The sequence below is a fragment of the Poecile atricapillus genome, chromosome 1 (assembly GCF_030490865.1).
Source record: "Poecile atricapillus isolate bPoeAtr1 chromosome 1, bPoeAtr1.hap1, whole genome shotgun sequence".
In the NCBI taxonomy this organism is placed as follows: domain Eukaryota; kingdom Metazoa; phylum Chordata; class Aves; order Passeriformes; family Paridae; genus Poecile; species Poecile atricapillus.
In genome coordinates this window covers 15,281,950-15,305,959 of record NC_081249.1, presented here as the reverse complement: position 1 = coordinate 15,305,959, position 24,010 = coordinate 15,281,950, and the positions used below count along the sequence as shown (strand labels likewise).

General features: G+C 39.1%; 2 protein-coding genes across 8 annotated transcripts in view; both read right to left on the bottom strand.

The window, feature by feature from the left end:
• SH3KBP1 (SH3 domain containing kinase binding protein 1) overlaps nt 1–687 on the bottom strand; it is a 212,755-nt gene extending 212,068 nt beyond the window's left edge. For all 6 annotated transcript variants that reach the window (XM_058840401.1, XM_058840394.1, XM_058840428.1 and 3 more), the window contains exon 1: nt 217–687. In XM_058840401.1, coding sequence (XP_058696384.1) covers nt 217–220 — 4 coding nt within the window. In that variant the 5' untranslated portion in view covers nt 221–687. The remainder of the gene's footprint in view (nt 1–216) is intronic.
• Nucleotides 688–6,213: 5,526 nt separating this feature from the next.
• BCLAF3 (BCLAF1 and THRAP3 family member 3) overlaps nt 6,214–24,010 on the bottom strand; it is a 28,360-nt gene continuing 10,563 nt past the window's right edge. Inside the window, exons 4-12 of one of the 2 annotated variants that reach the window (XM_058846493.1) lie at nt 23,211–23,876; nt 20,739–20,914; nt 19,968–20,082; nt 19,711–19,774; nt 18,730–18,848; nt 16,872–16,986; nt 12,890–12,985; nt 8,426–8,581; nt 6,214–6,656 (exon numbers count right to left, since the gene is read on the bottom strand). In XM_058846493.1, the coding sequence (XP_058702476.1) occupies nt 6,627–6,656; nt 8,426–8,581; nt 12,890–12,985; nt 16,872–16,986; nt 18,730–18,848; nt 19,711–19,774; nt 19,968–20,082; nt 20,739–20,914; nt 23,211–23,876 (1,537 nt within the window). In that variant the 3' untranslated portion in view covers nt 6,214–6,626. The remainder of the gene's footprint in view (nt 6,657–8,425; nt 8,582–12,889; nt 12,986–16,871; nt 16,987–18,729; nt 18,849–19,710; nt 19,775–19,967; nt 20,083–20,738; nt 20,915–23,210; nt 23,877–24,010) is intronic. The other variant, XM_058846500.1, reaches the window with a different exon arrangement.

The following is a 24,010-nucleotide window of genomic DNA, read 5'->3' as shown; positions in this document are numbered from 1 at the left end:
GCCGCCAACCCCGACCTCTCCGCCTGTCACATGAAAACAATTATTGCCTCGGCCGGGGGAGGGGAGGAGAAGTTAAAAGCCGTGAGGCGGAGGAGCGGAGGCCGGTGGCGGCCACCTCCCTCCCGCCGCCCCCAGCGGCACGGGCACCCACCCCACCGGCTTAGCCGGGAGCCCCAGCTGGCCTCCGGCACCTCCACCTCGGCGGCCTGAACTCACCCATTTATGTCGAGCTGGGCTTCGCCTGGCAGCGACAACAGGCTGAAAGTTTGGGGCGGGTGGCCACGGCGAAGGGAGGGGGCGAGGGACCGCCCGAGCCGCCGCCGCGCGGAGCGGAGGCGCTGACAGAGCCGCTCCCTCCTCCGGCGGCCGCCGCGCTCAGCACCCGCCGCAGCCGGGCTGCATCCTGCGTCCTGCGCCGCGGCTCCCTCAGCGCGTGTGAGAAAAAGGAAATATATAGAAATCAGGCGAGAGAAGGGGCTCAGCCTTCAGCTCCTGCAGCCAACTGGGTCCCCGCCGCCGCAGCCGGGAAAAGCAGCCCGGGGCGAAAGCGCCCGGCGGAGGCTGTGCCGCCGAGCCGCGGGAGGGGCGGGCGGTGAGCGCGGCGGGGCGCGGGGCGGGAGCGGCTCGGGCTCCCAAGCGCGGGCAGCGAGCACCGCGGCTGCCACTGCTGCTGCCGGGGCGAGCGGCGGCTCCGGCTCCGCGCTGCGGGAAGTGTCGCGAGACTGCGCCAGAGCCGCTGCGCCGCCTCGGGCCGGCGGGAGAGGAGGGCGGGGAGGGCGGCAGGAAGCGGAGCCGCGCCGCGGTCCCGGCGGGGGCAGGGTCGGCGGAGAGCGGAGCCTCGGCGGCGAGCGGGGTGGCTCTCCCTCCCTCTCGGGGCAGGACTCTTCGGGCACAGGGAGGGGACGGGGCGCGTCCTCGCTGGGCGCCGGGGGAGGATGGAGAGCGCTCCCGGGCGGCGGGACACGCACCCAGACGCGCGTTCCTGCCCCGCACCTGCCCCGTCCGCGCCCGGCCCCAGGCAGCTCTGCCCTGCCCCGGGGCTCTGCCCTGCCCCGGGGCTCTGCTTTCAGAGCCACCGGGAAATGCACCGGCAGAGCCGCAGGTGCCCCTCGTCTCTGCCCGGCCCACTTTCCCCGCACACACCGCCACAGGTCTGGGGTCAGGAGCAGGGAAGGAAGGAAGGAAGAAAAGACAAAAAGGGAAGATGAAGAGTGCCTTTGGGGTAATGTTTATGATTAACTAAAAAGAGCAGCGTCGCACAAGAGCACGGGTTGTTGGCACTGCAGGAAGATGTGAAACCCCTGCTACAGTACCAGTGTGCACACATCAGTAACATGTCTGGACAGAAAGGCACGGAAGGAGGGTGGGGAGCCCTCTGCACAGGCACGTCTTTCCACAGGGTAAAGACCCTTGGGAGAAAACCTACAATAGCAGCAGAGGGGAAGCGCAGATTAAAAAAAAAAAAAAAAGTATAGGTAACATTTTACAGCACGAGCACCTTGACTATTAATGAAAGAGTAAGCAAAACCAGCTTCTTCTAACCTCAGGTAGTTAATTTGTATATGAAACCAGAAAACTGCCACTAACAAAAGATAACATTTTTGTACTTTCCCACTCCCTGCACAAGAAATTTTGAAAACAGCTTTTTTTTTTTTTACCTTGAAAATTACACCAAACATTAATAACTACTGAATCAAATCACTGAATTATTTATCAGTAAAAATTTCGTGAAAACATTTATTGTCTGTAGAAACAAAATTTACATTTATTTTATATAAACTATGTTAAACATACATATAAACATACCTACATCTTACTATATATCCTTATGAACGAGGCTTTTAGATATGGGGTAACATTGTCAAAAGCACCGTTGTGCACTCAAAGACTACAGACTTAAAATGCATTTGCATTTAACTCCAGCTTCAGTAGTTTAAAAATGTCATTTCTTATCCACACTTACAAATAATTACATTAAAGGCTTCTCTAACAGTGTTTTCATGTGCACATACATGTACACAAACACACATTAGACAGTCCTTGAGAAACTACAGTATAAATAACATCAACAATCTATTCCTCAGAAGGGGACATTAGTGCCCCTCATTCAACTGGGAGTAAAAAATTCCTGCTATTCTTAAAACAAAACAATGAGGCTTTTTTTTATTCCTTGAAGAACACACTCGAACATCAACTGTTTCCACTGCCTCTTCCCCTCAATACTAAAGATGTAAGAAGCCAGTCACAAAATGAAAGCCATCTACTACATTATTTACAGAAAATGAAATATTAAAAAGACAACATGAGGTTTACACTACTTAGACAAAATTCAGAGCAATGAACAGAATAAAACTGCATTAAAAGTGGCAGGGTATTAAACCATGTGGCTAAATACCTACTCAAAATCTCTCCAACAAAAACCACCAGGCACAGAAAGAAGGGGCAGGTGTTATGACAAGAGTTTTCTTTGATCTTGACACTGAAAAATAATGGTCACAAAGCTCAAAACAGAACACATTTAAATGTCCATGGCTATCCTTATAGTCTATTAGGGAGTCAAGTGTCACAAGGAGGCTTTCAAAGATCTTGAAATGGCTTTTATTCTTTCTTTCCTTCGTAAGGAGGCTGAAGAATTTCTTATCTTCAAATTCTGCAGCAATGGAATGAAGTCTGTCAAGGGTCAGTGTTATGTGCAGAAACATCTTTTTTTCAGATTCATTAGGGTACAAGTCTGAAGTCTTTCAGAGGGCTCTCCCATAAAGAACTTTGTAGATTGCTGTTCAGATGCTTAAAGAAAGGCAAGAGGTGGCTTTCAATGCGAAAGTGAAGAAATCCCTCTATTTACAGTCTTCTAAGGTGAATACTGAGAAATCAGTCTCTCTTTGTTATGATCTTTTATCATCTTCTCCAAGCGACTCTCATTATCCATTTCACAGACATGGCAGAAAATGACCTTCTGATGCATAACAAGCAAGTTTTGAGAACTCTGCTTTTAATGCCACAAAAGCGTAATCTTGGGGTTTGGTTCTGTTTTTAAAGCAACTAAGTTCATTTAAAGAAAACATTTCAGCCTGGGGCCCTAGGGAAGATGGAGCAGGTGAACATAACACAGCAGGTGATTATCAGCTGGATTTACTCCTATCCTCTGCTATCAGTTACCTGAGTTGAGACAGTTACATTCATGTCTCAAGACCATCTAAATCCATCAGGTAAAATGATTTCAAACATGCAATTATTAGAGTTAAGGCAAGCTTATAGAAACGTTGCAATGTGTTGCTTCTTACTAGCCTCAGAATTTTGTTAACTTTGTGAACTCAATCATTAACAAATTTAAAATAAGTATTCTAATCAATTTATGCAGAAATTAAATGAATCAGCAATATAAATGCTAACATCATAACAATTTATTATTTCAGACACTTAAAAGGAAGACTAGTCATATTAAACCCATTGCATTTTGGATAGCAATTAAAAATAAAATTTCACATGGGAATAACTGAAAATGACAGCATTTAACATTTCAAGCTAAACAAAACAAAGGCAATTCACATTTGTATTTTCAAAGTATAAAACAGAAAGCTAGAAAGTTCTTAAGACAATCACATTTTTTATTTGCCCTTCCAATGCAAACAGTGACAAATTTACTAATGAAAGTCACTGTTTTCCTACAGAGGCTTACACACCTATTTAAAGTAAACAGTTATTTTAACAAGAACTGTTATCAGTCCATGCTTCCACTAGAAAGAATGCAAAGTACTTAAGTCTTTGTACATGTGTTTTCTACAATGCAGTCACAATACCGAAAGGCACCAGGTTATTCAAGTAAATTGACCTTTCTTCTACTTAACCCTTTTTCTTGTGCCTTCACAACTCAAACAGTAACTTCAATACATCGCCCTCAACCAAACATTGTATTCCAGTACAACAGAATTTTCTGTGCTAAAACAATAAACAAGCTGAATTGGGTATGAGTATATACACACAAGTCTCTGTAATTCACAAAGATAAATCTACACAGCAATGTCTCACATCAGATCATAGAGTAGATGCTTCTAGCACCTAAGCCATGAATTTTTATAAAATTCATTATTTCTGTATGCATTTTTTAGAATGTAAGAGGTTTTATCATGACAGAATCCAAAATTAAGTAAAATTATCAGTAAAGAATGTAATTTGAGCAAATGGGATCATACAAAAGATAAACCAATTGAAACAGTGACTACATTTCATATGACATTCATCTTAGGACTGAGGGGTTGGGGAACCAAAGTCAGCAAACGAGTCAAAAAACCACTAACTTCTTTGCAATATGTTGCTCACAGCTGTAGAAATAAACACAAAGCTAAACTGTAAAGTACAAAACAAATTAGAGATATCTAATCATGCTGATATCTAATCAGATAAAATAAAGCACAAAATCAGGAGTCAGTCCCATGTTGAAACCTGGTTAAAGCAGCATTAACTGACTGAAGTCTGACTACTCCAGCATTACTTCCAAACAGTGTTAGCAAAACTACCATGTCAGAAGTTTCTTCATGTATACACTTCTCCCATTTGGCCAACAAAGAGTTCTCTTCCAGAGTTGAATAAGAACACTGCAGGAAGCTTACAGACACAGTAGTATCCTGTTGAATATGACAATATAGCCTCAGTAGTTTGTCCTATATCATATATGGTTTAATTTCTCACATCTTTTACAGTGCACATGCAGAGCTGTGGGAAGGACTTGCTGGTTTCAGGGCAAACCTGTCCCCCTTGGCAGGGTGTGTGCAGCACTCCCCAGCAGCCTGATCAGAACTGCAGCTACTCCACATTTGCTTGGGGTTGACTCATTTAACCTGTTGTTTCAGTTCCTAATTTTTATCTCCCAGTAAATCCACACAGAATAACTGCCAGATTCATCACTGACAGCATTAAGCAAAAAAACACTTTCTTATCTGCTAAAGGTTGCCTGCCTCTATTTGTCCAGGGAGTTCCTTCCCTTCCACTTCCCATTTTGCCTATGCATGCCAGGGTTACTGAAAAACTAGTTAAATTATTAATGATTGTTATTTAAACTGAAAACCTTCAGTGTTTTAGAAACAAACCATCTGTTATTGAATGACGGTGACATCAATGAATGTTGCACGCTTCCTGCCTTATTCTCTATGAACATTAAACAGAACACCCATGAACTGAGGAGCTCAAGTCACAGTAATTTTAGCTGTTCTGAACCATAACTACATTTTCAAACAGTCTCTCTACTGAAGGCATTGTGGAAAAAACACTACAAAAAAGCAGAAATCACATTCTGGCTTTCCACCCAAAAAAAAACGAATTTCCTTTTCCGTGAACATACCTCTAACCCAGAACTGGAATTCTGGTCTACCAGCCACAACAGAGACTAGCCTGCATTCTATATGGAAATACATCTGCCTGCATGTATTGAGGATACTGTGAACAACTTTTTTCTTGAAAAAGAACATCTCTTAAGACTATGTGTTATGCATCTTTAATTTACTGTCAATAAGAAATCCAAACAAATCTGCAATACATACACACAATCCCTACCATAGATAATGAATTAAGGCAAAGGCTATAAACAGGAAATGAACACAATACTGTTTATAGCTGCTTATGAAACAGGTCTGGCTATTTGAGTTTTGCACACAGCCTAACAATACTGCAGTACGGTAAACTTCAGAGACTCATTCTGAACAAAATCACCAGTTATCTGCATTTAAAGCAGTTTCAATTATGAACCATTTCTTTGTTAGAAGAAATGCTTTCAAAAACTTACACTTCTTGTTTTTCTTGTAATTGAATACCTCAGGCTCCAGTTTTAGAATTCACAAAATCACCAAATCATTTATGACGAAAAAGATTAGAAAACGTGGCTTGGTCAAGAATCTCATACACCAAAATATAATGAGACAGAATAATTTGGAATAGAGACCAATTAATCTTCTAACAAACGCAAGCATGCTTTCACTGCAGTTATAAGTTACTGCTACAGTACTTTACATACCTGCCTGTTGCCATTAATTTTAATCAAATGCTGAAAGTTGTCCCAATGTTCTAACAATTTACAAATGTATATACACATCAGAAACCCAAGTATATTATTAACCCAAAGTAATACAAAATACTGTTTTATGGAAATGACTGAACAGAGGTGTAAAATCTATTGCACAACCTAAAAGGTCATTAATTGGAAAATCCTGAGCTAATGTGCTATTACCAAACAATTCAGGCACTTTTTTTTTTCTTTTTATTATTACATTAGCAATAAACTTTCAACATATAAACCTCTGGGTATAACAACTCAAGTTCCATCTGTAACATCATGCTTAGAGAAAAAGTATTCAATAAATAAGACTCCCTTCAATGACTTCCTTACTTGAGACTGGTATGCAAACAGAACTAAAGGTACATAAGATGATGTTTCAATTGAATACTGTACTTTAAAAGCAATTATTAAAACTGTAAAAAAGTTCTGCAGCATTCAAAATAAAGTTATTTTTCAATCAAGAAAGTTACAGCATTAGTTCCTTTATCCTATTTTAAGTCTTGAGAAAGTTGTCAAAAACCAAACAGATGCTCCCTTTGCTGTGTTATCTGTTTCAACTTCAGGATCTCAGCTCAGTTCAGGTTTCTGTTGTAATATTTAGATTTCCCTACACAGGGGGAAAAAAAAAATCATTATTGTCAGTTGTAATAGCAGAAAAGACCTTCCAACCTGCCTAAGTACTGTATGTAAAATGCAAGATTCTTTCAATTATGGATTCAAACAGCACAATTAAAAAGACTGTACCTTAGAAAACACACATGCAGCATTGTTACTTTAAATTAAATAAAGTGAAATAAAGATGTTCAGACCTGTTTAACAGATCTTGACAAGTTTTATCATTACAATAGGCAAAGTGCTACAATTTCAGCAACAGTTTTGGGTTTTAGGAATTAGCCAACCAGTAAACAGTATGCTGTTAAGAAAATGGTTGTCATACTTATTCTTCAGGATTTATTTTACTTTAACTTAGACACACTCAAATTCATCAGGCCTAAAAAATAAAAATAGAATTCAGAACTCACTGATTCTCTGATTCAAATCATAATACCTCGTAGCCAGAATGTTTTAAGTATGCTTTATAGGTTCCAGAGAAGAATCTTAACAGCCAGTTATAGAAGAACACTGGAAATTATACAACAAAATTGTAACACTTCTATACTTCTATACCCATTTTACAAGGTCTTTTTTTTGGGGGGGGGGGGGGGGGAGGGGAGATATCTTTCTCCTATTTTCCACTAATTCAAATTCAATTTAACCTTCACAGATTTTACTTCTCAGAGCCCATGCAAATATAAAATGATGTTTGCCCAAATACTCCAGTAACAAGTGATCTCTTTACCTTGTTTCAAGTGCTTGGTTTTCTTTCTGATGGTTGGGAATTTTTTGTTTGTTTGTTTGTTTTTTATTTTGGCTTGTTTTAAACATGTGTGCTTCCTTCAGCAGTTTTGGGGACTTTTTCCTCTGCCAACTGAGCTGTAAACTTGAGGAGTTCTGCAAAGAGCTGTAAGAACCTGTGCTTTATGGTGCTTCTGTGCTCCAAGAGCTAAACTCTAATCCAAACTACAAATGCTTATTCATTCAAGTGTATTTACTTGTAGCTGGATGGACACAGAGTTACAAAACACAAACTCACACAGAGCACAGAACTGCAAGGGGCTGTGTAGGTCATCTAATCCAATTCCCTGATGTCACAAGTAACTTCATACTACTTTGATCAATTCTAATAAAGGATTTAGTATGTTTTAACTGATCCTCACAAAAGCTGCAACATTTTATATGGTTCAAAAGTTCTTCTGCAGTTCAAGATTATTGTTGGCCCATATACACTACAAATCAAAACACCATAAATCAGATGTGCCTATTTCAGTTTAAGCTTATCAAACCATTTTACACAAGACATTATTATATTTGAGCAGGAAGTCCTGTTCAGAGCAGCACTCCAGTGCATACTTTAAAGCACATAATTACGGTAACATAACAAAAAGAAGCACACAGATGTATTAAAAAATATATTCATATCCTTCTGTTAGATTTAACAGGACAGAATATTTTGTTCCACAGAGGGACATTTTCTGGTCCTGTCAATAGGAAGAGATCAGCTGAGCTCAAGGAAAAAATACTGAAACAAGAAGCAACCACAAAATCTCAGAGGGTACCTTTGATTTGCAGTTATCCAAAGCAAGTTTCAGCAAGTTCCCATAGAATAAACAGGGAGGAAACAGGAGTGCACAGTCAAGTTTGCCAGTGAAACACAGAGACAATATCCCAGAAAATCCCATCCAAATCATTCCATGGAGATTTCAAAATCAAAATGGATCTTATGAATATGCATATTTTTACAAATAGCTTAGTGAAAAATAAATTAATCCAACTCACCTTTTCTTTCCTCAAAAATCCATCTCTGAATTTATTAGTGGCAAATCCCCTTACACCAACAGAACGCAGTCGCTGGTACTTAGCCTGAATATATAAACCCTTCTGCACTAAGCCTGATTTATAATGGGGTTGCAAACGGCCATCTGCAAAGTTACTCTGTAAGGGTGGCGAAAAGGAAGAAAAAAAATGTGCAAAATGAGGCACCAAAACTCCAAAGTTCATATTTACAGCTATTCACATGTAAAACTTCCACACTCAAGGACAAAGGCATGCATTTGCAAGTGCACACCCTCTTCTTTATGTTCATGTATTTTATTCCTCAGACCACACAGCTCAAAGAACTGGTGTAGTGCACTTGCCGTTTAAAACATCTGAAATTATCTTCCTTGTAGAAAAAAAAAGAAATGTATTGGACAACATTTTAACATTTTTTCAACCATTAATGAGGCACACTGCATCAACAAAAAAATTTCAGACAACACCACACTGCCGCTACCAAATTCAGTGACACCAAGCCTGCAGCACAGGCACACGTGTGGAGTCTACAGAGTCACACCAACACAAGTCAGTACATATGTTTTTCTAGAGCTTTAATGTCTGACAGTCTGAACACACAGGCATCCTCTATGCCTTTGATACCTCCACACTGGAATACTGCAAGCTAACCAAGTGTGGCTAGGAGCAGAGGTAACAGAAGTATCAGAAGATTTAAAGGTGAAAGGCATTATAAAAACACAGAAAGGATATAGCAAGATCAACACTAATCACAGCAGCTTAAAGTTCGAAAAAGATTTTCATTCCTAGGCACTCAGATCTCAAATAAAATAGGCAGTAAAAATATTTAGAATATAAAAACCTTATTTTTCATAATTTTCCATAGTTTTCCAGCACTGCCATTTTAAGTTTACCAAAACCCACACCAAATTTAAACAACGGGTTTTCATCTAAAACCAGAGAAAACCTTTGACCACATAAATTTCTTCTTATATTTTACAATTACCTTTGAAGGGTAGGAAAAAACAAAATAGCCCTTCTTAAGCATGACAAAATTCTCTTGGTGAAACCTGTCTCCCTTTGACAGAGTAAGGATCGCTTCAAGAAAAAGCACATGCTCTGAGGCTGCAGTAACTTTAGTACCACTTTTTCCACTGTGTGGCTGGTGAACAATAAAGAAAGAACTGTACAGAACAGAGGTTTCTTTATGCAAATGCAGAGGTCCTGTTATTTCCCAAATCATTTCATCCACCTACTTTGCAGGAGACAAGTGAGAAGCTGGCCCCACCATTCCCGCAGGATTACTGTGATGGAGGACACTTGCAAGTGCCTATTTAATGCCAATCACTATCCTGAAAAGTACCAGAGTGCAGGCACAAAGAACTTCCTTGCACTTGGTTGTATTAGATGGGTATATGCCTATCACAGGGAAAACTGAAGGGCACTTTTAATTGGATTAACACCCTGAACACAGCATTAAAAGTTCCCATCTTCCCACTCCTGCTATGGTACCCTTTGACTTCAGTGACTAGAAAGGAGGCCATGGTGGTCTGCCACTGCAGTATGACAATAAACAAAGGACCAGAACAAGTAAGGGATGGGGAAAAGCTGCAAGATATTGAAAATTGCCTTACAAACAGCTTAGAAGTTCCAACTCAAGCATCTACATGTTCTGTAGGTGGGGAGAGAAGGACACAGCAGTAATATTAGTGTAGAACAGCATCAGCTGCAGACACAGTTTATATACACATTTGGCATATAGCCACCTCAGTCACACACAGCTTCTAGCAAAACGATAATCTAAAGTATGTGGAAAACATCATTAACTTCTGGTCTAGAAATAAGAAAAGAGTCTGCTAAAGTGGCATTTGGTTTTACATTAAGACTATTTTATACATAACACTAATGACAACCCCTAGGAGCCTGAAGCTCTAAAATAAGGGTATATGAGCAAATATATATGGTTGCACTGAGTGTAGCAGGAATGGAGTTAAATTTTCTTCACAGCAGCGTGCATGATGTTGTGATGTTTAGTGACTAAACATCACAACATCATGCGACTAAAACTGACTAAAACTGCACTGGTAGCACACCAGTGTTTTGGTTATTGCCCAGCAGTACCTGCACAGCACCAACACTTTCTCCTCTTTCCTTACTCTGCTGCTCAGCAAGGACACCAGGGCAGGCAAGAAGCTGGGAGGAGACATAACCAGGACAGGTGGCCCAAGCTGAGCAGGGATGTTACACACCATAGGATCTCCTCCTATGCAACAGAAACGGAGGGAAGGGCGTTTTGGAGCAAATAGCCATTGTTTAGGGACCAGCTGGGCATCAGGCACCTGGTGACAGCTGGTGAGTGACTCCCTTTGCACCGTTTTTTTCTTCACTACTTAAAACTGTCTTCATCTCAATTTGTGAAATCTCTCACCTTCGCTCTCCATATTTTCCATCCCATCCTGCTGGGAGAAGAAGGGAGCAGAGGGGAAGGTGGGCAGCAGCTGTGTGGTGCTCAGCTGCTGGCAGGGGTGACCCTGATACAGCCAATAATACACTGAATTTTTTTTAAGCAGTGAATGCAGCTTAGTTTTAAATATTACTTTGCATTTACTTATTTAAAGGCTAACTTAGTGATTCATGGTAAAGGGCCATTAAAAAAAAGACCTTTTGAATTTTGTAAGACTTCTCCAGATCCTTTTTAAGATATTTTAGAACAGCAGTTTTTTCTGTTCCCAAAAAGTTTAACATAGTGCAAACCATATGTTTTTTCAAAATACTCTTAGTATGCATCACTTTTTGTTTATTAAGCTTAAATGTACCCATTTTATATATCAAGAAAAAATCATGTTGGGCTTGATTTTTTTGGGGAGGCGGGAAGAGGGGAAGGCAGAGAATAGAATTCTGTATGAGGTTTTTGTTTCTTTGTATGTTGTTCTTTCAAATGATTAGCCAAGAAGTCCTGAGTGTAGAAGATAGTCAAGTCACCTCCATTTCACCAACAGCACAGCAAGAAAAACTCTGTTGTGTAAGAGGAATTTAAATGTAAAAATTTAAAGAAACTAAGTCAAATCAACACCACTGTTTCCATGGCAATGATAAAAGTGCTATACACATAAACAAACTGCAATACAAGTGCATATGCCATTTTCCCCATAAATATTAAAGCATCATGGGACAGATCACTGGGTACTGCAATATTCATATATATGTGAGGTGACAACTTAAATGGACACTTTCCTGCTTGTAGAATCAGCAGAACTGCAGAATGATGTAAATGAAAGAAGCATCAACTACCAACACTGCCTCAGGGATCCAGCAGCCAGTGCTAGATTCCTCCATCACCTGGAGGCTGACAATACAGAGGGGATACAGAATAATAGGCTTAAATATCTTCTTAGGTGTTGAAATACTTCTGTCAGGTTTTGAACACTTTGAACTTTTTAACTTAGAAAAATACTTTCCCCAGCAGAATAAAGACAGCAGTTTTTGTTGGTGTTAGTTTAGCTATCTGACTAAGGTTGGCTGGCAAAGCACACATGAATTGGACAAAGCCTTTTTATACAACAGTTTGTACGTTGGGGCAGGGGAAGGAAGGGGAAAAAACCCCTCACAACCCACATCTACACTTCCCCACCTTTTGAAGTTTCATCCAAAAATGACAGCTAGTTAGCCTGAAAATTTTACTTCACTGTCTACAAAACAGAAAAGGTGACTATCTATTGTATATTGCTTTACTTTTAAGAATTCATGTTAAAAATGTATTTCAAGGTGGAAAATTATTATAAGTTGTTCTAGATTTGATTAATACTTTTCTCATATCAACAATTCTAACTCGACCCATGTATAGCATGCCCAGTCAACAGAAAAGGAAGTGCTTTTTCTGCTAAACCAGGATATATTTTATGATTAAACGACATTAGGTGGCCACTGCTCTACCTGAGAAAGAAGCACAGTTGCCCATCTCTTTACCCTCTTGAGGCTCCAAAAATTAAGCCACACTTCTTCCAATTTTTTTTAACACATAGCTAGCAGTATGCAGGTATTCACAAGACATTACATATCCAGAAATCCATACATGAATGGGTTAATAAAATAACAGTTTTAAAAGTAACACAACTTACATCTTCCAGCCTTTGGAAAAAGTTCAGGCTTCTGTCACATGAAGGAAAAAAGCTCAGCAGCTTGGGTTTTGGATAGATGTCATTGGTGGAATTCATGCAATTCTTATTCCTGACTCTGCAGGAACCTATTTATTTCAACTGCCTGCATAAAACACTGGACAACCTGCTCAATCCACTGCCAGCCCTCTTACCTACTAAAAGCTAAGCTTCCCATTATTCCAACAGAAACAATTAGGCTTTGATGACACTATTTTTCTTGGCACTTAATACATTCAAAAGCATGTCTCCTGTTACCAAACTCAACAGGTTTTACCACCATTTTGACAAACATCTGATAAAAGCCGATCTGTACCTTAAAGTGCCTTCTGATGGGTCCTGCATTTTCAAGATGTCCTCTAATACGGCTGTAGGGGTACGTGTCACTTGGTTTTGAAGAACAGTAAGAATTCTAGTAGGAAAACAGTTATAGCTTCATGTTATTAAATTATTCAAGAAAAAAAAATAATTTTTCAGGTTATACTAACAAATGCTTTCAGTCTTGTAGTGTTTGACACAATGACACTCTTTGAAGGAAAAGGAGTAACAGGAGCATTGGGCCTGCAGTCCAGGCTGGCCAAAGGGACAGCAGAGCCCACAGAAGCTAAAGATGATACAGACCATCCTCCTGGAATGTCATCCTCTTGGAGAGAACTAAGCAGCTGACAACCCAACTAAGGTTCTCCATCCCTCCCTCCCAGAACACATGCCTCAACTTGCACATATCAGACAGGCTGCTACAGCAGTCACTGCTTGCATCAGGAACAGGGGCAACAAGATTGGTACTCTGGACCTCCTGGATAGCACATGGCCACCACAGATTAGTGTGTAGCACAGACATACCTCCACAGCAAACAAACAACGTATCGAGGTCCTTAGAAAATGCTACTTTAAACTCTGTATTTCAGGAGCACATTTGAGAATTGCTTGCCTGCCACAGAATCACAATTTATAAAGCAAGTCACAAAGAGAACTAGTATTGAAATTGTTTTGTCAACACACTGAACAGCTGCAGTCAAACAGCTGTGGTTGCCTAAAACAGAGCACTCCTCCAGCCACTGACCTACCTGCACATTTTGGCTCTTTTCCAACTTTTGCTGTAACAGGTACTTCTATAGGATGTCACTCTCATCCATCATTGCATATGATTACAAATATTTGCAGCAGCATTGGCATATACTTGCATATACTACATTAAAGTCCTCCATGCAGACAGAACAGACATGCTAATGAACTCTTAGCAATCAAATAATTATGGTCTGCTCTTGAATAATCACAGAAGCATTCCAATACTGTTGAACTCTGTTTTCTCAAAAGAAATTTCATCAGCTTGTAATATGTTTTAAAAAGAACCTAAGAAGAGAACTCTCCTGAAATATTTCATATATACTAACCTTTAACAATAAATGCAAATGTGTGATTTCCTGTTCCCAGAATTTCTGTCCTCTAACAAACTACGAAACTTTTCTGATAACACTGTTAATAATGGTGTGGGGAGAGAGGGGGCTATAAAAATAATGGAATGGTGTTAGAATCTAAGGTAACTTTTAACCAGGATTTAAGCTAGCTTTGTTTTTTTCTTTTTTAGACTGTGTTATTGCCTACAAGTCAACTATTCAGCTTCTTACAATGCCTTGACAAGAAGGGATTCAGAGAACAAAAAGAGAGAAAGAAAGATTTTATGAAGTGAGACCAAAATGGGTTTTCCAAAAAAAAGAAAGGAATTTTCCATTCCCTTCTTATTCTAAGAAAACAAAGACACTACTCCACAAAATCCAATTTTGTGGAGTACATACAACACAATTAAATCAGGAAGCTCCCAGCTGAAGTACACTCTTCCTTTAAGCTGGGGATCCAGCAAGATGAAAAAAGAAAAAAATTTAGAAAAATTTCCCAGTTAAAAATAAACCTCTAGGAATTAAAGCAAAACTTACATTAACTCTGGATACAGCCCTCTCCATCCCCACTTTCCTTAAGACTAAAGTACATTCACAGAAATATTAACATTAGAACTACTTGATGCAAAGGTAGAGCAAACCACTTTTTAGGAACTTCTTAAACCAAAGCCTTTAAAATTAAAAAAGAAAAAAAGGGAGGACGGGAAATACACACATATACTTCTGATTTTCTACTTTACTCCTTAGCTAGCCTCCTGTTGTCAGTAAGGTACAATGGACAATTCTTACAATCAAGCTTAGATACACAATTGTAGCTTCCATGCCTAAGTTTTTCTCCAGTTTGAGCTCAACCCTCAATTACTGAATATTAACATCATAAATATAATATTTTGATTATTTAACTAAAGTTTTTGATTTCTCTACTTGTCTGCAAACTAGCTTCTGTAAGGCTGACCATGAAGAGTCATTGAGGATGTCTTGCATTTTTAATACCTATGCTTTCACAGCTACTGTTGTTCCAAAGGAATTACTCCTTACTGCAGTGCAGGACTTGCTAAAAGTTGCATGTTTGCAGTTCACTATTAAATATGAAAATGCAATCTTCCTTAATCTTCACCACATGTAGCAATAACTCAGTGTCTTTTTCAAACCAACCCCCTTTTTGTTTGCAATTACAGTACTACTGTGGTGGGTTGACCTTGGCTGGATACCAGATACCCACCAAGCAGCTCTATCATTCCCCTCCTCAGCAGGGCTGGGAGGGAGAAAATAAAATTTTAAAAACTGCATGGGTCAAGAAAAAGGCAGGTTAATAAAGCAAAAGCAAAGACTTCACACAGAAGCAAAGGAAAACTACTTTCCACCAGCAGGCAATATCCAGCCACTTCCCAGGAAGCTGGGTTTCAGTACACAGTGGTTGCTCCAGAAGACAAACGTCACAATAACCAATTACCTCCCACACTCTCCTTCCTTTCTGTGAGCTTTCATTATTATTATTATTTCCTTTCTCTTAGCTGAGCAGATGAGGTCATATGGTCAGTTTGGGTCAGCTGTCCTGGCTGTGTCCCCTCCCAAGATCTTGCCCACTCACAGCCTACTGGGTGTGGTGTGGAAAGTGGGAGGGACACCTGTGATGCTGTGGAGCCCTGCCCAGCATCAGCCAAACACTGGTGTGCTACCAGCACCTTTCTGGCCACCAATGCAAAGCACAGCACTGTGAGGGCTCCTATGGGAAAACGAACTCCAGCTCAGCCAGATCCAATGCAGTTACTCAATGAGGCATTCCTACCTTGCTTTGGGAAACTTGAATCTTAGTCTTGAGTAAGTAGTATTTTTTACCCTTAAAAACTTGTGTTTCTTTACACTGAAGGAGGCACTTTTGTATCTGCAAAGGAGCTACATTTGCGAATTGACTACTTGAAAGCTACTTCTGATGGACCTCAGAAAAGTTTCATAGGGTCCTGGAACCTCTCCATAGGGTATTAGTTACAGTGTATAGAGAATGACAACTTATGTTAGTCTCCTCCTTATTTTGCAGCTGTCATAAATAAAAAAAGTGATTTAGAATTATACCGCATATATTAAAAAAGCTTTTCTGGTCTCATCAGCTCCCAAGGTTAAACAAGCACAAACACCTGGAATTGATTACAATTCTTTAGAAGGAACTTTCCACAAGAGACAAATTCATTTCTACTGGACCTAATATTACTGTCTTGCCTACTTCAGTATTGAAGTAAACCACAGAAAGATAGCCTAAAGAAAAATTGTCCAAAACTAGGATTCATACACATAATATTCAAGATTTGTGATATTCCATTGTTTAACATTTTATCCTCAGGAATATTTATCAGATATTTCTTGTTATTTCTGTGATTTGCTCCTCATTTTTATTTAAAATAAGTGCTTTTCAGAACTTTTATCATAATGAAAAGAAACACTGTTTCAGTAACAATACCACCTACACAAGATTCAGGTCTTCCCTTTGTACCACTGACAACTAGAATGCAGGAGAGTATTCTTTTTCTCAAACTACTTAATATTAGCTCAGATTATCTGCTCAATAACAAGGCCTTCTATTTTATCATTTAGATAATTACACCATTATGTAGAAGAAATGTGATATTAGATAAACTTCTTTTATGAAAAGAAAAAGAGTAGTATCAAAGTGGTTTTAGCTCAGATGTACTAATCTCTGCTTCAAAAAATATCCAAGGAAGTACTCTTGCACTAGAACTGAAATTATAAGTAGTTTTATTGTTGAGCACAGACAGAAGATAAAAAAAGCTTCACCCAAAATTTAAAAGGGCAAGACGGTTAAATTTACATCAGCATCCACAATGCAGCAAAATATGAATTATACATCAACAGTGCAGGAGCTACTATTTCTACATTTAGGCTTACCAGATGAGGCCTCCCAATAAATTTCCTCAAAGGTGGCTTAATGAACCTCACAGGCTTTTGGAAACCATCAACTTGAGATGTTTGTAACTTTGAAAGATTGCAGCTTTGCTGTTTCCTGATGTGTGAGAGAGAGAGTGAGAACAATTACTATCTAAAGCCACAGCATATCAACATCCTCTATTTTAAACTACCTAATTGTAGCATCTGTATCACAAGTGCAAAGTAACAGCTTAAAAATAAATTTTCCTAGGCCAATCAACAAATTCCTATTCCAAGTTCAAATTGGGCAGAATTCCATAGCAATCTGTATTCTCTTACGCAATGAAAAGGAGCAGGGACACCGTATCCTGAAATCCCAGGCTCCCCGGGCTGAGCGCTGCCGGCCGGTCACTGCTGCCCTCCGCTGGTGGAAACGCTTTCTGCACCCCTCCACACCCCACCGTCCGTGGGAGCCCTACAGGACTTCCCTTTCATGACATTCCCGCTCCCACAGGAGCTCTAGAGACAGCTACATCCTCCAGTTTCATCCTCAGCAGGCAGCTGATTCTGGCTTTGGGCTTTTGCCTGCTTGTTTTTATGGTTTTGGTTGTGGGTTTTGTTTTTTGGTTTGGTTTTTTTTCTTACCAAGAATGTTGCTAATACAGATGCATCCATAAATTTCTAAATAAAACGTTTCCCATGAAAAGTAACCACCCAAAGTCAGAATCTGTGTTTTACAAAACACACAGAAACAGTTCTCATAGCTACAAAACAAGCTAAGGAAAAAAACAGCAGCACACTTAATAAGCTCAGAGGCACTGCCAGTATCTCATGTGAGCTATTAAAACCTCTCAACCTCAGGAAAATTCTACATATCATTCACGCCATTGCTGCCCTCAGCCCACATTACCCTGACAGTGGAACCTCCGACAACAAGCTCCAGGGCAGCCAGACGTGGTAGAACAATTTACACATCTCACAAAAGATAAGCAGGACAGTAACTGAGGAAGTGTGCTGGGGGAAATGAAGCAAGTCCAGGGATTTTTTCCTCCACCTGTTAACCTTAACTTTTCTTGTTTCAAGAATCTCAAATACGAGAAATTTCTTCTAAAGCTTCACAAGTTTGTTTTCCCAAATGTGTATATTGCCATTAGTTGCCATTACAGACTGCATTTGTAATGAATATGAGCAGCACATGAAAAACAATCTGCATAAGAATCTATGACTACTGTGTGGATACATTTTATTACACTCTGGAAATTCATTAATCAACATTTCTACTAAAAGTCCCTCTCCCTAATCAACTGACCTCGCAACATCAAAAGTGAAACAAGATGACTGAGGTTAGCAAACACCTTTGGGGCAAAAACCTTTAACAAATCTCTTGGAGGAATCCATAGGAGTAAAATGCTATTCCAAAAATACAAGTTTTCAAATTGTCCAAGAATCAGAAAAATTCCAATTATTTTCAGATGTTCCACATTTTATTACCAAACCAGTAGGGCAACAAAACAATATATTCATCCTAGAATGCTTTTACAGAAATGCAAAATACCAGGAGAATGTTGTTACATGGCACATTGATGAGTTTAAAAATACTTAAAACTTCTTCAAACTAACTTTGTCCTCTCTTCTCATTCAGAGCTAGAGTTTGTGCTTGCTTTTAATTTTTACCCACTGCAGTTTAACCTCTTTCAAGGTAACACCTCATTACAAGTAGTTTGCAATGTATGTCAGCTGAATTTCTGCCCCAGTCAAACTTTTAACGCCTGACTGTGGAAAAGAATCACCACAAACGTGAATGTAACTGTGGAAGTGCCCAAAAATGAGCTCACAGGGAAACTATAGGCTTGGGCCAACAAGATTATTTGCTTATTACCTTGGAGTTACACCATCTACATGAAACACTCTCTCATCTTCATTCTTCAATCTCTCTTTTCTTCTCCTTTCTATATCATACCGTAGATCATTTGGATCTTCTAACACTCTTACAATGTTCTAGTTAAAAGGAAGGGTTGAAGTCAAGTTAGCTGCTAAGAACTGAACACCAACCTGATTCTGTCCTTCAGGGGCAGCACCCTGTACATAAGCTGTTAACATAGTTCAGATGTCTGCACTTAGGACAGGTTCGCATCAACCCAAGGATCCAAAGTCTAAAGCAATAAGAAGTGGTTCTAAGCAATTATCCTTCCTTGCACCATCTGCTTTTTTACAAGTTTCTAAACAACAGTGAACAGAGCACTGGAATTCTGCATGGAGTTGCCAAGGCAGAAATATTCATCTAAGTTTCAGTAAATCTTAAGAAGTTCTACTGTCCTTAATCAAGGGGAATCTCCACGTACCTGTACTATAGAAAAGAAATGGTGACTAAACCATAGCAAGCAGAGCTTTAAAGGGGAAGACAGAAAATCTTATGACCTCAGATGAAATCAAGGGATAAAATAGCATTCTGAGGAATTATGTGGAATTTGAGTCATTGTAACATTAGGGTAGAAGAAACAATAAGGCTTTTTGTAACCTCAGAGGGAAACCAAGAACCACACATCAATCACAGATTCAGTATTTACTGAGTATTATTTAAAAACAGACAGGGGTTCAAGCAGCAGGAATAATCACACTCCAGCTACTCTGCAGAACACATCTGTATTTTACTGTTTAGTGATCACAGTACATTTGCATCACTGTGGTATCTGTAAATATGCTTGGGTGTGCATTTTTTTCAAAATACTCGGAATTACTGCTGGTCTTCACAGCATGTAAAAATGAAGTCCCAGTAGCAAGGGGAAAACATTGCTTACATCTATAATATATCTATAATAACAACTTACTGCTTGCCAAAAAAGTTAAGCAATCAAGGTACCTGGGGAGATTCAGATGGCACAGTTCGTTTGTTCTGAAGTTCTGCTAGAGACATGTCAATCCTCCTGGAACACAAAAATACTGCATAAAAACAAATGCCATCCCTATAAAGGCAGAAGCACTCTTGACCAGGCTACAGAGTATTTCAAAGATACAGGCAGATAAAAATAATGAATAAAAACTTCACACTGTGTTAAGTCCACTCAAGATTAACTACCCTAAATGCAAATAAATTAAGACAAAAAGTTAAACAAGTACCTGTGAATTTCTGGATCCAAATGTATTTTAACTTCACTTGTATTTGCACTTGATTTATCCTGAATATTTGAGAACCGTTCATGTAGAGTTATGTCAGAAGATGCAAAATAATTTGCTGTGAAGAGATATTAAATACAAGAATGTTATTTGTAGTATTTGAAATGCACAATGGGAAAATCTATTTTTTAAAAGACTAATTCTTAAGGATACCATGATAACTCTACTGAAATGAAATTACAAACTATTTTCACTTTCAGTTTAATATTCACAAATGAAAGATTAGGCCAGCCAAACTTAGACAACCTTATTTGATAAGATTAAACTCAACTGTCAGCAAATGATAGCATGGTAGTACTCAAATTACTAGAATTGATAAAGCTCAACACTGAACATGATGCATCTGCATAAACACTAATCTGAAAAGGAACAATACATAACTAGGGAGCTGTGATTACAGCAAAGCTCCTTTATTCCTGTCACGTTTCCTACATGCAGGTTACCCGCTCATGCTAGCAGAAAATCATTTTGGTCTTTAATCTCCACAATAATGCCTCAGTTATGGACTGAGGCCTTCCTGCAGGCATCCACCACCCAACTACTTTACATCCGCAACCTACATTTTCCTTTAAACAATACAAAAGGAAGCCAAAATACAAATGAAGCCAATGGCAAACACCTGAGACTTACAGGGACATCATATCTAAACCATCAGCTTTGGGTTTAGTAATCATATATACATAAACACACATATACTCCAAATATTACAGACACCTTTCACTTGATGAATAATTGTGATTATTTCCTGAGTAAATTCTTTTGATGGGTCATTTTCAATGTTTTGTGTTACAGATTCCATGTGCTCAAACACTGGATGAAAATTTTCTTTTTTTCTGCCAACAGCAACCAGATCATGGGACATCTGTCTCTCCGTAGTGTGACTAGAAGTCCTAGAATAAAAAAAAAAAAAGTTTATTTTAAAGCAAATATCTAAATCTGAAAACTTGAAATAGACAAGTAGAACAAAACAAACTAAGAAGTTCATTTTAAGAATAAGTGTGATTAAAAGCAAAAATCTCATTTTATTTCTTTTTTAAATTATAAAACTAGTAAGGCCATAAAGGAAGAAAATCTATAATAAAATATGAAGATATAACTTCCCTCTCAGGAATCTTTGTTTCTGTGAAGCATGCAGGACAAAAATTGTGAATTTTAAATTTAATTCAACTAGATTATCAAATCTAGATAAAATGAAGATACTGATAGACTTCTTTAGAAAAATTCTGAAAGGCAATTATGCCGGTGTCTTGTTTATAAGGAGCTACCAGGCAATTTTCAAGAACAGTTCAGAGACAAAAAATGTCTCACATCTTTAGGAACTGAATCATCTCTTCAGCCTAGTGAAACAGCAGTGAAACTGCTTCAGTAGCAGTGTGTGAACTCAAGAACGTGCTTACCATCTTTTTGTAAATTTTTACTCATTCTAAAGTTTACACCCCAAATGGTTGTACTTCTGCTCAAAAATTATTTTGACAAGAAAGCCAACACTTCAACAACCCTACTGTTCTTGCTGCAAGGAAAATGCTTGTCATTCTAAAAGATAAATTAAGGACTCTAAGAGCACATGTAAAAGCTTTCAGGATGAAGACTTTCAATTGTTCATTCTGCAAAGTGATTATGTGCCTGGCCCCACTGCATTAGAAGCATACAAGACTAGAATTCCATACAAAAATTCTATCAGAAATAGCCTCTAGCAGATGCTAGAAATCATCTATTTTCCCCTAGCAAACTGGGAATAAATGCATGCAAGAAGGAATCCAAGCAACCTCAGGTTTAGATATTTGAATTATCTACCTGCTCCCAGGTTTATAAAGAAACTATTCTTCTTAGCTGAGTCATTTCAAGTCAGGTGTTTCTTAAATGCCTACAGTAGGCAGCATGAATATTCCAAGTCATCAGCTTCTGTAAAATTAGTGTTCTTTATCTTGGAAAAAATAAAATGTTTAGCACTTTTGGCTTCAGAAGCAAACCCTCCATACAGTAAATTAGCTGTAATCAATGCAGTAGTTTCTTTGGTCTGCAAACAGCTACCATGTCCATTGTGCATGACCTTCAAAAACAGCAGCAAGAGGCTCCAAGATAGAGGAATCATCCTATGGGTTAGCAACAAAACCCAAAGATTGTCCTTCCATTATCATATAGGAAGTCAAATCCTCATCCTAGCCCAGCTGTGGGTAATGGGCATTACTCCACCTCCCTTTCCTCAATCTTTAATATTAGCCCCTTAAGTGCAGTAACTTGTCTTTGTAACTCTCCATTGTATTACATGTTTTTGAAATAGTGCAAAGAGAATAAAATTTATATAGATGTTTTATTTGGGACAAGAGGCAAAATACGTTTAAAATGAAAGCTGATCATTTTGGAAAGAAAGGTAATCTCTTCCAAAAGCAATTACTACCGATATAAAATATTCTGGCCTGCAACAGCAAGAAAACCAGAAAACCCTGCAAGAATCTATCAAAACCAAGCTGCTTACTCTCTACCATGTATTTATCATCTAAAATTTTATAGTACTGCCACTTTTTCTTCCACTGCAGCCAGCACTGGGAATGCTAAATGCAAACACAAGTATTACACAGAAGACATTTGGAAGCAGACTCTACTGCTTTTCAGTTCTGATGCCTCAACAGGTTGCCACTTTGTTATAACAATAAATGACAACTCAGATCTCTCATTTTTGGCAGTTTTACTGAACTTGAGACCTTGAACATCTGAATATCTGCTTGAGATTTATGTATTTAAAGGTTAGCTGATTTTTAGAAAAAAGAAGGGAAGACAGTTTGAGAAAATGCCATTGTATTTCAGATGAAAGCACAGCACTAGGCTTTTCTGCATTTGGGTTTTGGTTTTTTGAGGATTTTTTTTTAAATAGAAACACATTTACTTATCACAACTAACTTCTAACTACAGGTTTGTATCAGGCATATCTATTCTTTCCACTTCCTGCAACTCCATAAAACAGTGTTGGGGTTTTTTTGTTGGTTTTATTTGTTTATTTTAATAGAGGTTTAATAGTTAACTTGCAGGGAAGTTCTTAACAGGAAAGCTACCATTTTAGAAGAAATGAAACTAAAAAGGTACAATCATAGTTTGTCCTGGTTAGGTCCTAAAGAAACCATGCTTCCCTCCAATGTTCATAAACTGTAAAGAGACAGGAAGAAAGCAGAGGTGAAAGAAAACCAATACCTGTACTTGGTCACCATTTTCTTCATATCCACTTTGACTGTGAGATGTTCTCTCATACAGCTGGCATCTGACATTTTCACATCTGAAACAGTATGACTTGCATCATGCTGACTATTGGAGGAATCTACATTTTTCCTCAATTCCCCATCTTTCCTCACTTTTTCATTCAGTTTGTTTTTAAAAGATCTCAGCTCAACATCCATTTTGGAAGAGTTAACACAAGCATTGCAGCCCTTCTTTGAACTGTATTTAAGAGGTTCCTCAACGTGCCGTTCTTCAGTCCGCCTCGCTCTGCCACCACTAAAGTAATCTAACTCCTTGCTGTTCCGGGCACCCTTGGAAGAGCTGTACTTCTGCTCTTCCTGCTTCACGTACTTCTGAGCTCTGTCGTCTGGAAAAGGCTTGTCCCCGTCGGGATGCCTGCGCCGTTTGTGACTGTACTCATAGGCTATCTTTGTGACAGACCCCCCCAAGTACTCCCTCTCAGCCGACCGGTGGGACTGGGCACCCGGGTATCTTTGCTCCTCCTTTTCTTGGCAGGGTGGAAAAGAACGTTCTTGCTTCCACTTGGAATTTCTTGCTACATCTCCACCGTCATACCTCTCCATTTCCTTAGCCCTTTTAGACGCGTGCCCATATTCTCTGTAATCGTGATCTTCAGGATACCTGTGTTGACATAAAGCAATTTACACTTGCACTAGAGAAGAAAGCGAGAACTTATATGTGCAGAATGTTGGACAGCAGAATGCGTGGCAAGTTAACCCATAATCCCTCACGCCAAGGTACAGATGTGCAGGGGC